Genomic DNA, 16,054 nt, shown 5'->3' on the forward strand with positions numbered 1-16,054 from the left:
CCGCATGCGCAGATGTTTTTCATCCCTTTCCCTAATGGCATGTTTGCTTTGTCGGCATTAGATAACATAGGGTGAAGTAAACCCGAATGATTAGCATTTTCCGATCATGGTTGTGACGTCATCTTCCTACCGCAAATCTAAACTTCGGAAATTAACATGGCGGCGTAAGCGTGAAACCAGTAGTTTGTGTTGCGCACGATTGCAGGCTGTAAGCTTAGACTAGGCCAGGCATCTTTTTAGTGTACGGAGTTGCAGACTAATAAGCATTTCGCTGGACAAGCAGAAGAATGTTTCCGGACCTATTTACTTGAATGAAGGACTCTGATCAAGACAATGTGGCAGAAAAAGTTATCCAGTGGAAAGCATCTAGCCCGGAGGACTTCATCTACTTCCAGCCATGTGGAGATGTCTCTTCAGCCACAACAGATAAAGAAGACCACACTACAGAACAGGATCCCAGCACCCTTCTGTTTGTCCATCAAAGTGCCTGGCAGCACAGACTCCAGAAAAGATATGGCAACATTTGTCTACTGGATGCCACATACAAAACTACCCGTTATGCTTTACCTCTGTTTTTCCTCATGGTGCGCACAAATGGTGACTACCAGGTAGTTGGATCATTTGTGGTGCAATTCAAACAGCATTCTGATAAAAATCAAACTGGGCTTAGTTGCCATTTGCTTTCGCAAATGCAAAACCTGATCGAAGTGTGGATGATGAAAGGTAGATATCTAAAATGTATCTAATTGAACTTTTCCAAAGCCACCAGTTTTGAGAGTTTCAATTACAGCATTTGTGAGCTCAAATGAAGCATGCAACAGTATATTTGCTAACAATTTTTTGCCAAAACCTAAACAACAAATGAATTATCTGACTTGTGAAAAAATTCATTTTGGCTGGGAAAATCTGACATATCACTCACTTAAGTCAGTAAGCTAGGCCAGAGTATATTGTAAATATTGAGATGCATTTAAAGTTTTGATGAGCCAACCACACCATGTTATTTACAAAACAGTACGCAGTGTCATATATATATATAATGTACATGCATGACATATTCTGTGATTAATATGCTTTACAAAAAAAAAAAGGATTTCTATATGTTTATTCAATGATGAAACAGGATCATATTCCTATGGAAGAATGTTATTATGTCGTAACAAGAATTTTCTCTTGAGCTGTTTATTTGGAATAAGGTTTGTTCTAGTCTGCATGCAGACATTTTTGTGTTTTCTTTGTTTCACTTTTTCCACACTGAGACATTTCGCCAGTACAATCACAACAACAAATGGCACACATGAAGTACGTGTCACCTAGCTTCTTCACACCATTTTGTCCATAAGGTCTCATGTGTGGGGTAAGTTGATTTTAAAAATATTGCACACCAGAAGGTTTCAGTTCTTATTATATGACTGAGAAAATTACCTCTTTATGATTAACTGATAGCAGGCAAATTTATCACTAATTCTTAATTTGAACTGCATTGCTAATGAATGCAAGCATGTTTGTAATTTTCTCAGTCATATAATAAATGACTAATCGTAACAGAAAGCTATAATGATTAAGGATTTACACTACTTGCAATATTTGAAAATTCTTTAAAATTTGTGGAATTGAAATAAGTTTAGATTCTAAAAGTGATTACAGTGAAAGAATATTGTCTGATTCAGTTGACAGAAAATCAATTCTTGAAAATTTTGTAGGAAATAATAGTGAATGCACAAGGTTTTTGATGTGGTTTTCAGTTTTTTGCATGACATGTATTTTTAAACCCACAAAAAGGTCAAAATATGTGTATTCCCTCTTGGTATTTAATGAAAGTCAAATGCCTCTAATTTAATATACTAAAACTGTAGATAGCACTGCATGCTCCTCTTGTTGTAGCCTTCAGCAATACTCAATATTTAGAGATTTTCCTACTAAAAACAATATGAATTATTGAACAGCAATATTGCTCCAATCTACTGATTTCTGACAATTGCCCTTGGGTTAACATTTGACAACAAACTATGACTCGGCACCTATAATAGATAAAAAGTTCCCTTCTCCTTGCAGTTTAAGGCAAATACATTACCTGCTCAGGGTTCGTTAAAGTCTTGAAAGTCTTTGAAGATGCTTGAATTTAAAAATAAAAAATTAAATACCTTGACAGTACTTGAATGTGAGGACTAGGGGTTGATTTTTGCAATGCTTTTTCTTTAGCGATTTTCAAGTTGAAAATTACTGTACTTACATTGAAAAGCTGAGAAATAATATTAAATAATTTTAAAATTGCTTATGCAAACCTTTCCAAAAGTGGTCCTTCAATTTTCTAACACTTGGCCTACAAAGTCATTGAAAAGTCCTACAGATGCCAAAGGTTGAAATTCAAGGAACCTACTCCTGTTTGGTAATATTATTTTGATTGTTGTCTAGTACCATAACAACATTCATCACACTCCAGCGGACAACAAAAAACAAAAAACACAAGTAGACTTATTCGTGACCAGCAGTGACGAAATGGGGCGACGACAATAACAATGGCAATATGGCAGTCCCCTATAAACGCAGCTATGCGTCTAGTTCTTTTTAGTTTTTGGCGCTGCCAGCTGCCACATCTCAGCCAGCCCACGCTGCCACTTTTCCACCATTTTGCACATGTGTACAGAGGATGTTGCCTCATATATGTAGATTGCTTTTTGTCCATAACTGCTGCCTCACAATCTGACCCTGTTTTATTCGAGCCTGCTAAACGTTCGAACGTTCAAGTGACGTCTGCAACTAGATTCAAGCGATGGTGTGGCAAAATTCTTGATGAAATTTTCAAGTTTATTCAGTCAAAAACATTTGTGGACACTTGGCACTTTAAGGAAAACTTTATTTATTTCGGAATATATTTACCCAAGGGGGAGTAGGCGTCGCAAATGGAAAAGTTGCCATTGGTTGCAAAACAAAGTATTTATTTTTTTTATTATTTGGATCCGAGTAGCTGGCACGCCCAAAATTTTCTTCTTGATTAAAAGTGAATTAGCTATGATGTGAATCCAGCTTGATTTTGCTGGATCTACATTTGACTTGCATATGTAAAAATTTTGTTTTGACTGTTTCAGGAAACAGTGAAATTACACCACTTTGGTTATACTTGAAAAAAGTTTCCTAATGAGATTTTCCTATGTTTATCCAAGATTTTGGCCAAGCCTTGTGATGCAGTACAGAGTGGTTTACACTATGCTTGTAAGTGGTTTTCTCTGAGCATGTTGAGTTCTCTTTATTTGGTATCCTTGTAGTAATCCAAGTATGTTAGTGTGTTTGTCATGTGATGAGATACTTCACAGACCTGTTCTGATTGCTTGTGAGGAATGTGAATGTCTGCTGATGATAAACTTCCTGTATCATGTCACTTTCCAATTTTAACTTTATTTCAATTAAATGGTTTGAAAAGGAGGGAAATCAAAGTAACAAACCTACATTCAATTCTCAGTTTGCATCTGACTGCCAGAGAAGGTTACGTCACATGTAGTTTTGTACACCAACCTTAGAGTCCAAGGAAAAGCAAAACTAGTGTGATCTCAGATTACTCTTGACAATTGTTTATGAATTGCTCTAATTAAGCATGTACATGACATTCTCAGGTCTCATTTATGAGAAATGAAGAGAGTCTTTGCATTGTCTCGGATTTCTCCGTCAAATTTATTTTATTGCTCATCCACTTCCCTCTATGGTACTGCAGATCTGAAAATGGTGAGGGGTGACTGAGAAAACATTGCAGTTCAAGAGGAAAGTCAGAAAATAAGGTTGTTTTGAAAGGTAAGTTTTTTTGTGACAGCAATATGAATAAGTTAATGCTGACAAAAGTAAAATATTTCATTTAACCCATGGTATAAAATGGATTATACAACCCATTTTACCTAAAGTAGATTTAATCTGTATCTTGATATGCCAACATTTGCCATTCACCAGCTATTTTTTGAGGATTTCTTCATTGTTGATAAAAGGCTCAAAATAACACAGAATGTTGTAACATTAATCCAATTTTCTTTTCAAGTGGAGAAATATTTTAAGGACATTTCAAGCTTGTGCTAGCCTTATAGATTTACCATCATTGGACTTTTCTGTAGTGAATCTTGTTTCTATTAATCTACATGTACTTTGCAGTAATAAAGTTGTGATGGGCAGTGAAGAGATTATGTCTCGTTCGTATGAACATCTGATTAAAAGTAACCTCGCAGAGCTATCACAAAATTAGCTTTTTTTGTCAAATTGTAGAGTCTGGAAATGGAAAAATTAAGCAGGGTATGTTTTTTCTTTCTCTTAGTGACAATGAACAAAAGATTTTATCAGGTTTGAATATGTCTTATGTCATTTACACACTAGTTAAGATTATATAATGAATTTATTATTTGAATATTGAACCCACTAGTAATTTCAAGACTGCAATAATGGATTTATTATTTGAGTATTGAACTAGATAGCTGTAAAGATGTTAATTTATGTATGTTGAGTTAATTTATACAGTTTACCTTGCATCTGAGTTCCCGGATGTATTTGTCTGCTTCGCTTGATGTGCACTCAGCTTACAAGATTAAATGTTGTGTTTAGAGTCTCTGGTGTTTCACTGTCTGTCTTAGTGAACACGTTACAATAGCTGTATTCATTTTGAAAAGGCACTGATCATAGTTCAAATCATCCTCGGAGACCCAGGGGCTGTAGGTCGGTTTCAAGTTAGGGCATGAAGAGCCCCTGGGGACATTGTCTTACAAGACCAGTTCCAAACGGTTGCAGTCACTCTGCCATCCGATTGGTGCCAGAAAATCTTTGTGTTTTTCTGCCCAATCAGAGTGAAGTGTACTTTGGAGGCCTTTCGTGTGTTGTAACACGGACAAATAGGAATAGCTCAGTTGCTCGCTGTATTTGATAAGGCCATGCGACGGAGATTTGCTTGAGGTGAAAAGTTTCAGTCTCAGCACACAATGTAAGAGAAATCGATCAGATTGTCCACGAAAATCTTACCGGAAATTTTTCTGAATACTTTCGTAGGTATCACTAGGGAATGTGTTTTAAAGTTTGTGAGGTTTGTATACAACACGATGGTTGCAGTCATTGATATGTCACTTTAAATGTTAAACGAGATTTAAGCTTTAATCTTTTCTAGATTTTTTGGGTAATTTGCTGTGACTGAAACTTTGCCAATCCCGTAAAGTTATTTCATCGCACGGGCCACGCAGGTATGTCGAGCAACTGGCGCTTTTGCCTACCTAGCTTTCTGCTTTCTTTGCGCGACAAAATCTAATCTTCGCTTTGTAGTAAAGTCGTTCACAATACGGCTTAAGTTTGTGGACGACCTCCAGCAAGCGCTTAGAGAAAGCTTAGCTGTGTTTCCGGGTAGCTAATTAAAATCTGAACAAAAACTTATTTACGAGAATATCGTGGGACGGAGAGATTTTTTCGGGCAGTCACGGAAGGGGTTTGGAAAGAGTTTAATCTTTCAACTGCTACCTAGAGTGTTGAAATTCTTGAGCTAGGAAGGCAACGGATTTTCTTCTAGTCCCCTTGACCACTTTCATAAATGGCTGCCGGATTAATATTCTTTTGTTTGAATTTAAATTAGCCTTTCTGGCCTCGCTTGAGATAATGGATGGAAAGGGCGGGTTTGCTTTATGGCAAACGTCAGCTTAATAGTACAGGGTCATCTACCCACATCTAATAAGCAAAAGTTTCCATGCTTTGCTTTTTTTTTTTTTTTTTTTTTTTTTTTTCAGGTGAAGATGAGATTAGATTTTGGCACGCACAGAAAGTTGCGCAAGTACCAGTTGCTCGACACACCTGCCTGTGCGATGAAATAACTTCACGGGATTGGCAAATTTTCAGTCACAGCAAATTATGCAAAAAATCTAGAAAAGATTGAAGCTTAAATCTCATTTAACGTTTAAAGCGACATATCAATGACTGCAACCATCGTGTTGTATACAAACCTCGCAAACTTTAAAACACGTTCTCTAGTGATACCTACGAAAGTATTCAGTATAATTTCCGGTAAGATTTTCGCGGACAATCTGATCGATTTCTCTTACATTGTGTGCTGAGACTGAAATTTTCACCTCAAGCAAATCTCTGTCGCACGGCCCCAACAAACATAGCGACCAACTGAGCTATTAGTATTTATTAAAAACTAGATCATTGGATAATGCAATTCAAGACTTTTTATCGGCTTAGCCATTATGGTATATCAGCCAATATACCATAATCTACAAATATAGTAAGTGGACGTGTCAGCTTAAAATTAAAAGGGAGCTAAAAATTTAATAAAATTTAATAATTTAATTCAACGTTTTTTATAAAACAATTATTCCACTCGCGCTTGTTGGATATGAGATGATTATAGCCAACTCAGCGCTACGCACCTCGCTGGCTATCTATCATCTCATATCCAACGCGCGCTCGTGGAATAATTGTTAATTGTCTGTGTTACAACACACGAAAGGACTCCAGAGCACACTTCACTCTGATTGGGCAGAAAAACACAAAGATTTTCTGGCACCAATCAGATGGCAGAATGACTGGGACCGTTTGGAACTAGTCTTGTAAGACAATGTCCCCAGGGGCTCTTCAAGGATGAGTTCAAATCAGAAATTGACTTGTGATTTGAACAAGGATTTGTGCTATTCTCTTTTTGCTTTTATTGTTGCTGCTTTGTTGTTTTGTATCTTACCAAATTAATTGTGTAAGGTTTCTTTACTGATTAAGTTGTTATTGTTGACAATTCTTTGGTTTAATGGAGAATAACTGCTCTAGGTTTTTTTTGTTTTGCTGCTTTTTCTGATTCAGATGTGTTAAAAGAATATAACAAATATTTGGGGCTACCCTTTTTACATGTAGTTATTCCTTATCTTACAGTGGGAACATAAAGGACATGCCAAACACACTACTATGGAGGCAGAAGGAAATCCAGTCTCAGTCTTTGGATATTTTCTTTTGCAATCCTCACTTGAACTTACATAATTATTATTCACTCCTATTGTTCAGTCTGAATTTAAAATTAAATGATGTGAGGTTAAAAATCATTTTGTAAGAGTTACTGCTTGTAATAAAATTTATTAATCCCAAATAAGTGGTTGTTTGGTCCTATATCTTGACAGCAGGCAATTAACAACCTTGAACCACCTGAGTAACAATTTCTTTGCTTGTTTTGCAAGTACTCAAGAGTTATTAATAGCCAGATACTGTAGTGCAATTGGATAGAAGAGCATTCTCAGTGTTAATGGCCCTGCGTATTTCTAAATTGATATATATATATTGTAACTTCAGTACATGGAAAATTATCGGGTTTGAAGCAACATAAGCTTCCTTTTGCTTGAGATAAAGTCTTGAAGGCATCTTTTATGTTATGTCTTATGAAGGTGGAATGCAAAGTAGTGACTGGTGACTTGTCTTCATCATGCAGTCTCCACTCCAAAGAAAGCAGATTGAAGGGAAGATTACTTGTAACCCCTATAGGTTAAAGAATTTATCCCTTAGTATTCCCACTGAACATTTGCTCAATCAATTTTTTTCTGTCATGGTTGTCTCATCTTGCCTGAAAGCACATCAGTGACATGTGCATGTTGGCTTTGGAAATTCTTGTCTTGATTTGCAATTCATTTGGGAGGTATCTGTGTAAAGAGAATCATCTTTTCAAGTATTTGTAAAATTGAACGAGCTGTTTCTATTGGAGGCTTGAAATTGATGTGGATGGGTGAACATTCCTCTTGCATTCCTTCCTATCCCTAGCCCCTTTTAGTTTCTTATGCCGGGTTTAGACAATTAAGAGCCGTTACACCACCTATTTGCCGAAACAAAGATGGCGGAGTACGGGACTTCTTTAGAGAAAGCAGTAAAAAGTGAACTGTTTTCGTGGGTAAGAAAGGCATACTTGAGCTCAGATTTAATTACAAAGAGTGACTCACAAGCAGGATTTTTTGCATCGTGATTTTTAGGGGGCAAACAGCTACAGACAACTCTGTTGTGGCCACAAGAAGGATGTCTCACTTCCTGAAAACGTTGATGCAAGTTGCTACCCAGAAAACTTTGTTGTAGTGGCGATAGATGGAGGTGGAGGACATACAGCAATTATCACAGGTTACATACGTGCAATTTTTCATCAATTTTTCAGATGCAATTTTCTCTCTCGTTGGGGGAAAGCCCATCGTGTTTCCAGCCAATGACTGCCTAAAAGTAAAGGTCCACTACTCTTGTACCATAAATTATATATATTTTAACTGCTCTTTGCTCATGCATATTTGTGTCCACAGTTCTCCATATCATATCCATCCCCTAAGCTGTGAGGATCTGATGCGCTAAAATAAGTTTGGATGTTAAATCAACAAGTCAACTTTGTCAGCCCTAGAACATTGCAAAATTAACATTTTGCCTACCGTAATCTCATCCAATAACTTTTTTTGAAATAATATCCAGACAACCGTGAGCTGTTTATGTGTGGTTGGAATAACAAAGGTCAGCTGGGACTTGGTGATACAGAGAATAGACAAGTTTTGTGTCATGTTCAAGGTCTCGGTTGTGTCAAAACAGTTTCATGTGGATGGAATCACACCTTAGCTGTCACTGGTAACACTCAGTTTTAAATTTGCTTTAAGTTATACAGCTTTAATCACAAGTAACTTATTGAGCTTGATGAATCAGAAACAACAAAAGCTACTCTTTTTCTATTTGATGAACAATTATTGTTTGTGCATTACAAATTTAGTCACATGTTGTTGATCAGAAATGTTTCTAGTATTTGAAATAATTTTGTATTATTTATTCTTTTCACTCAAGTAGAATGTATTTGTTGAAACACTATTGTCACCTTTCTCAATTCAAATCCTTGTAATATCCACATCTGTTATTCCTTATTAATTACATGTTACTGAAGTATTTATAGAATTTGAAATATTTTTTGTGCATAATTTCTTGTTACTCAAGTACAGTGTATATCTTGAGACACTCTACATTCATCTTTCTCAAGTCAAGTGCTTGTGATATCCACATCTGTATTACCTAAATTTGTGGAATATTCTGTACTTCCAAAAATTACTGGTTGTATAATGAGGACTTCTGAACTTTCCTTAATACTTCCAAAGATGACCGCCAAAGGTTACTGAAAGCATCAATGTGTAGAAAACAGGACCGCTTTTCTCACAGCTACACACTCATCCTTTCATTCAGTTTAAATTCTACTTTTATTGTCACTCAAATCATTTTTTCAGAGGCTGGTTTGTTTGTTTGGGGCTCAAATGCATTTGGACAGCTAGGGACAGGAAGATTTGGTGGTCATTTGACCACTCCTGCCAAATCTCAGGTATCCATAATTGTTCCTCTTTATTTTTAATATTTACCTTCACTCTTTGGGAAGAGTTGTATCTATTGTCTCTATGCTTTTCACAAATTGTTTTTAACATCCATGAGCACAGCAAAAAATGAAGTTTCTTTTTCTAATTTTTTGTTTTCAGTCAGCCACACCATCACTTATTCAATATAATCCATGTATATTCATCATCAATCCTTTTCATGCCTTGTGGCACATGGGGCCTTAACAGAGCTTTCCACTCCTCTCGATTGGTTGCTGCTGTCTGCACCTCCTCCCACGACCTCCAACCTGCCTCTTGCCTTTCTTTCTCTACTGTACGTCTCCAAGTGGTTTTTGGTCTTCCCCTTCTCCTTTTACCTTCTGGCGCCCAGCTCATAGCAACATGGCAATCATTATTACGATCTTTCCTAAGAATATGACCAATCATTTTCCATCTACGAGACATCACTTCCACACTCAGTGGCTTTGTGCCTGCCCTTTCCAGTAGCTCTTTGTTGCTGACATGGTCTTGCCATCAGATTCGGAGGATCCTTCGTTGGCACCTATTATGAAATACATTCACTGCTTTATCATCTCCTTTGTTTGTCTTCCATGTATCAGATCCATAGAGTAACACTGGCACTACTAGAGTTTTATACAGCCTCAGTTTTGTTTTCCTCAAGATGTTATTAGAGATCCAGATCTTCTTTAGTTTGTTAAAGGCACCTCTGACTTTTGATAACCTGTTCTTCAAGTCCTCAGTGATACCACCACCCTCTCTGCAAACTTTGGCCCCTAAGTACACGAACTCATCATCATCTTCAATATCCTGTCCATTGATTATGATCTTTTCTTGGTTCTTTGTATTGATCTTCATCGCTTTTGTCTTTTCTTTGTTGATTTTGAGTCCCACCCATCTGGCCTCTTCATCCAGCCTTGTTGTTTTAAAAAATGAAGTTTCCATTTCTAATTTTTTGTTTTCAGTCAGCCACACCATCACTTATTTAAGTGTATATTAGGAATTTTTATTTATTTGGCTTCTTTATCTACTCTCTAGTAGTATTTCACAAATGAACAAGTTATCAGTATAACAGCAGGACTAAGGCATTCTTTAATTACATTGGGTGAGTCAGATAAAACTTCAAAAGAAAACCATGCTCCGGTAAATATGTAAAGAGAGACAAAATTATTAGCTTTGGGGATATCATTCTGATATAACAGAATCCCCTAGACAATGTGCAAGGAAGGGTAAAGTAGCTGGAAGGGGAGTATAGGGTTGTAAATATAGAATACTTCATGGAAAGTGCACGGTGTTTACACACAAGTTGTGGCGTGTCAGAAATCGAACAAGTGAGCAAAGTGAACGAGTGAGATTTCTGATACAAAACAACGAGTGTGTAAACGCTGTGCAAAGCACTTTCCATGTGGTATTATGTTTGTTATATACACACTGAGATTGAACACCCTCCTTAAATTATGACAAGCTTTATTTAAACAAATGTGGTCGAACAACAATCACTGAAAGAAAGCAGCTTTGTAAAAAGGGAAAGAGCTCAAATAAAATCCAAAAGTTATGAATCCAAAAGTTATGAATCATGGATAACGAAATGCTTTTCGCTCATGGCTTTTGCCGAGACAGGAACTTTCAGTATTAACAATGGAAGAAATGCAAATATAAACTATTTGCAAAGCGATGGCTTGTGCGGTGTACAAAATGCGGTGTGTAAAATCCAAAAGTTATGAATCGTGGATAATGAAACGCTTTTCACTCATGGCTTTCGCCATGACAGGAACTTTCAATATTAGCGATGGAAGAAATGCGAATAAAAACTATTTGCAAAGCGATGGCTTGTGCGGTGTACAAAACCGTGCCAACCAGCCTTGAATGAAAACTTCAACTTGCCGCACGGCTCACATGTGAAAAAACATGATATGCAGCTCCTGATTGGACGTATCGCTTTTCTCACATGTGGGAAAAGCAATACGTGACATTTGATTGGTTTACATCGGTTTGCGAACGAAAATTTAATCTGCGGCTTTTCCGTGTCTAAATCTCAGTATGTATATAATAACAAGTGATACTTGTGTTAAGACTTTAATTTGCATAAACATAGTATTGTAGATGTGTCACTTCATGTACATTTAAATGTACTGAGCAGCTAACAGAGCCCGAAATATAAATGTGACATTTACAGTGTAGACCTCATGATCTTGAATACTTGGGACAATGAAAAATTGGTTGAGGCAGCAGGGGTTTGAGAAAAAAAAAGTTTGGAGAAAAAAGTGGCATAGTTGGTAACTTAGATGTTCATAACAAAGGGTTCAGTGCAAAGTCCATACAATTTCATGCACTGTTGACATCTTCTAATTTGTAATGTTTATCTTTCATGTAAGCTGATGGATCTGTGTGGTCTTGGGGAGCAAATAAGAAGGGACAGCTTGGCATGGGAAAAACTGATGGCAATTGTTCAACTCCTCAACAGGGTTAGTGTATTTGTTTTGCCTGTCATGGTAATTTTGCTTGTGCTGCATCATTATGAAATCTCCATATATCAGCACCGTAGTATTGATGGATTTTCCACAATTGCCTATAGTTCTGTTCTCAGATGGTCAGCAGATAACTGAGGTTGTGGCAGGAGCATACCATTCAGCAGCATTAACAAGTAAGAATCTATCTATTTTATAAATACTCTTTTTCAATCAAATTATCCTGGTGGTCTCTTTGTTAAAATCTCATCCAAACCAATGTTCATAACAGTGTTTTGACCATTTTTTTAGTTAGTTCTTTTCTTCTTATTGACATGCATGCCAATATGTACAAAATAATTTAACAGAGAGTGGCAAACTGGTGCTCTCTGGGAAGGTGTTATTAGAGAGATTTCTCTATTGGTGGAGGTAAAATAATATTGGGTCTTACCATATCTGTAGCTTCCCTCTTTTCCCAAAGGTATTGTTTCAGCTCAACTACCATGAGTTGACATGTTGTGAGTGAGGATGGTTTGTGAGAGAGTGATGATAGTAAATCTGACTCCAAATTCAAGTCAACTTGAATTTGCTTAGCTTCAGGTCAAGTTTTTTGTTGGGGCTCAAATCAACATGGACAGTGTGGCAGACCCCCAGATGCCCAATCAACTGAGCATCAAATGTTTATGACACCACAGCTGATTGGTGGATTATTATCAAGTGTTACTGTAACCCAAGTCCACACAGGTTGGAGCCACCTGCTGGCTGTCACAGGTAACATTGCCATCCTCTGAAGGAAAATATTTGGCAAGTATTATTTTAAAAGGGAACATCAGATATGAGATGATAAATATCTAACAGGAAATGTATAAGTAGAGTGGTGTTGGTGATAAGAAATTTTGTATCCTAAGACCATTAATAAAATTTGATTATTGTATTAATATTGTACTTAGTATATTGTTGGGAAAGCCTGATAACAAAAATTTCAATCAGAATTTTTCAAAGCAATACCATCTGATTTTGATCCAATTTTTGAACATCAGAATAGAAAACTAAGTGCAGGACAGATGCACCATTTTTCAAACAGCATTGATTGAAAGCTAGTTAGTTGTCAATGGGAGCGTCTACATAGTGTGACAATCTCACATGTTAGTCAGCTGTATGGGAATGGTAAGCCATTCATTATCATTCCTTCAAATTTCTCAGCTTCGCGGTTGTACGATACTTTCCTAACATTTGATGCTCCATTTGTGTAGTTAATGCATACAAGCTCCACTAATTTGATGTGTCTTCCAACAGAAGATGTCAGAGTGTTTTCATGGGGCCGTGCTGACTATGGTCAGTTAGGTTTGGGTGATGAGGTTGTACAACTCAGCTTTTGTAGTGAACCAGCAGAGGTTGTGCTTGTCAGAGGAGCTAATCAGGTATGCATTTTTATTGGTTGACAAACAACCTTCAAAATTATAGTTTTTCATAGATTCTCAACCAGTATATAGCAAAATGAAGTACTTAAATTGCTGTATCCAACAAAGGCTCACAATTTAAAGGGTGACAAAATGGCCTTATTCTCTCTTTGAGAGCAAAAGTTAAGTGTATTTACATTAGGACAAAGGCAGACAGATAAACAGAAAAATAGAAGATAGGTTTACTAACCTTTAAAAAGTGTGAATTATGCATTTATGGTTTCTAAGTCAGAAGAATACAAAGCTCTACTGTAACAACTGTGAGTGTCCTGATTGCCCTATATGGTAAATATGTTACTTTTAGGTTTTGTGTGGTGCTGAACACAACATGGCTCTGTTAGGTCAGTAACAAACTAATATAATATCTCTACATTTTTTCTGACTGAGGCAAAGTTGTCAAAGTCTGGCTCTAGTTATAATTAACAGTTATTCCACGAGCGCGTGTTGGATATGAGATGATAGATAGCCAACGAGGCGCGTAGTGCCGAGTTGGCTATAATCATCTCATATCCAACAAGCGCGAGTGGAATAATTGTTTTATTAAAAACTACCCCAAGAAATTATTATTTTGTAAGAAGAAACTGGATTTTTTAGCTCCCTTTTGATTTTAAGCTGGCACGTACGCTTACCATATTTGTAGATTATGGTATATTGGCTGATATACCATAATGGCTAAGCCAATAAAAAGTCTTGAATTGCATTATCCAATGATCCAGTTTTAAATAAAAAAAAGTTACACTACCTGGATACTAAGGATAAATTCTTTCTTTGGAGAGAGTGGTATTACCTGACTTTCAAATCATTGTTATGTGATCCACTAGTAAGTAAGTGAGTGAGTGAGTGAGTGAGTGAGTGAGTGAGTGAGTGAGTGAGTGAGTGAGTGAGTGAGTGAGTGAGTGAGTGAGTGAGTGAGTGAGTGAGTGAGTGAGTGAGTGAGTGAGTGAGTGAGTGAGTGAGTGAGTGAGTGAGTGAGTGAGTGAGTGAGTGAGTGAGTGAGTGAGTGAGTGAGTGAGTGAGTAAGTAAACACTTTATTTATAGAGGGTAGCGCTAAATAGCTAAAAGCTAATGAACTTGTGGCCCTCAATTGAAAATAAGAGTAAATGTTAAGCTAAATAGTAAAATGATTTAGACTACACAGTTCTTTAAAAGTTACATTTAAAGGACTTCTTAAATGCAGGAAGAGAATTTTTACGTCTTAATTCTAAAGATAATTTATTTCATAGTCTGCAAGCTCTGATTAAGAAAGACTTTCCACCTTCTGTCTCGCGTATTTACTTAAGACAAACTAAATTAAATTTAGCGTACCTAGTATTTCTAGAGGGGACTTGATTACTAATGGACTTGATTATTATGACTGATTTTGTGGGGAGGCATAGTATGTAATCTTTGGTACTGTATTGGTATCAATGATATGATTCACAGACCAAAAATTGAATTGTCTTAATTTGGGTACAAACATTTAATTCTTCTGTTGTCAGATTCTGGTTCAATCAGGACTTGGGGTTGGAATGAACATGGAATTTGTGGAAGAGAGAGTGAAACTAGAAATATTCATCAACCGAGTGTGGTTTATGAGCTGCATGATTATATCAGCTCTTTGATCGGATGTGGAGGAGGACACAGTTTTGCTGTTGTTAAGAGATAGCAATTTACCCACAGCTGAGAAGAAATGTGTGGTCATTCAAGTTGTTGAGCATAGTCTGGAAGATATGGTGTCCAGTACCTGGTATAGCAATGGCTAGAGGTTGATTTGGTGGATTGGATTCCTGCTGGTTGGAAGCACAAAGTATAGGACCGATTCTGTCTGTCAGTCAGGCTTTTTCTTGCGAGCAGGGTAGAGCTGTCAAGTTAAGCGAGACACTCTGCTTGTGGCGCGTTTTATCTTTCACTTAAAAGATGGCCCTGGACAAAAGGTCATTTTATTATCTGAAACATGCTGTCGTGTCCATTTCCAGCATGTTGAGAGAGGGTCAAACGAGATAGAATGTGTGGATCTTCTGTCCAGACTAGGAAAACATTTGACTGTTAGAGTGAGGTGCCCGTGAGTGGTGTTCCTCTATATGTAAAACATAATTTTCATGTCTTTTTTTGGTTGAATTTTTATGCAGAGGTTAATTCGTATAGACATCAAAAGAAAGCAAAACTGCATCGAAAAAGCCAACAAAATACGTTTGTTCTTACGCTTATGTGGTTGATAACTTGTTTGGTTATTTTAACAGAAAACTGAATGATTCGATACTTGTGGCATATTCAAGAGGAATTACATATGAAATGGTCGGGGATGCGTGTCGGAAATTTCTTTTATCATCGTTGAAAAATAACAGTTGTAAGACGAATGATAAGTAAGTTTATAAAATTAAAAAAGCACACCAAAACACTCTGAGAGTATTCGTTTATATCCAGCCCTAAATTGAAACTGAAAATATCTTGTGTCAACTTGGACAACGTGAAAAGTGACTAAACTTGCTCTATACCTGCATGGAGTCATTACGTTATTTGGCCTGAAAGGTAATGTGCCTCTTGGCAGGGTGTGGTTTTCAGGGTATTGAGTACATTAACAGGGTATACAGTTTTAACGTTCAGTGTATAAAAAAAGGCGTTCTTCTGAACTGGAGGCCTTGAACAGGGTTTAAGCTTGACGGTGTCTGGTATCGTAGCGTGAGATACGTAGACTTGCTCTTAAATCTAATTTAAACCTCGTATCTTAATAAGTTAGAAGTTGATCTCAGAGCCGGTTGATATAAGTTCAATATACACAATTTTTGTCTACAATTCGGTACGGAATGAACAACTGTGTTCTTAAACCAGATCGGGTTTGAAAGCATC

At 36.9% G+C, this 16,054-nt stretch overlaps 1 protein-coding gene across 12 annotated transcripts; it reads left to right on the forward strand.

Moving 5' to 3' along the window:
* Positions 1–477: 477 nt before the first annotated feature.
* LOC111347601 (secretion-regulating guanine nucleotide exchange factor) lies at positions 478–15,605 on the forward strand. Of its 12 annotated transcripts, none has more exons than XM_088754153.1 (15): positions 478–608; positions 3,165–3,213; positions 3,710–3,786; positions 4,295–4,320; positions 6,874–7,873; positions 7,953–8,094; positions 8,431–8,580; positions 9,222–9,313; positions 10,362–10,425; positions 11,696–11,785; positions 11,896–11,964; positions 12,362–12,538; positions 13,064–13,188; positions 13,532–13,568; positions 14,707–15,605. In XM_088754153.1, exons 5-15 carry the CDS (start codon positions 7,817–7,819, stop codon positions 14,871–14,873), a joined length of 1,170 nt encoding a protein of 389 aa, XP_088610279.1. In that variant the 5' UTR covers positions 478–608; positions 3,165–3,213; positions 3,710–3,786; positions 4,295–4,320; positions 6,874–7,816; the 3' UTR covers positions 14,874–15,605. The 12 variants fall into 12 exon arrangements, with proteins under 12 accessions (XP_088610279.1, XP_088610280.1, XP_088610275.1 ...); XM_088754149.1 differs by having other exon boundaries at positions 583–1,357; XM_088754147.1 differs by having other exon boundaries at positions 584–723.
* The last annotated feature ends 449 nt before the right edge of the window (positions 15,606–16,054 follow it).

The sequence above is a fragment of the Stylophora pistillata genome, chromosome 3 (assembly GCF_964205215.1).
Source record: "Stylophora pistillata chromosome 3, jaStyPist1.2, whole genome shotgun sequence".
Lineage (NCBI taxonomy): Eukaryota > Metazoa > Cnidaria > Anthozoa > Scleractinia > Pocilloporidae > Stylophora > Stylophora pistillata.

Coding starts and splice junctions, on each gene's coding strand:
- LOC111347601 (XM_088754153.1), top strand. CDS start 7,817: ATGGCGGAGTACGGGACTTCTTTAGAGAAAGCAGTAAAAAGTGAACTG. Junction 8,581..9,221: donor TCACACCTTAGCTGTCACTG/GTAACACTCAGT, acceptor TCATTTTTTCAG/AGGCTGGTTTGTTTGTTTGG. Junction 13,189..13,531: donor TTGTCAGAGGAGCTAATCAG/GTATGCATTTTT, acceptor TGTTACTTTTAG/GTTTTGTGTGGTGCTGAACA.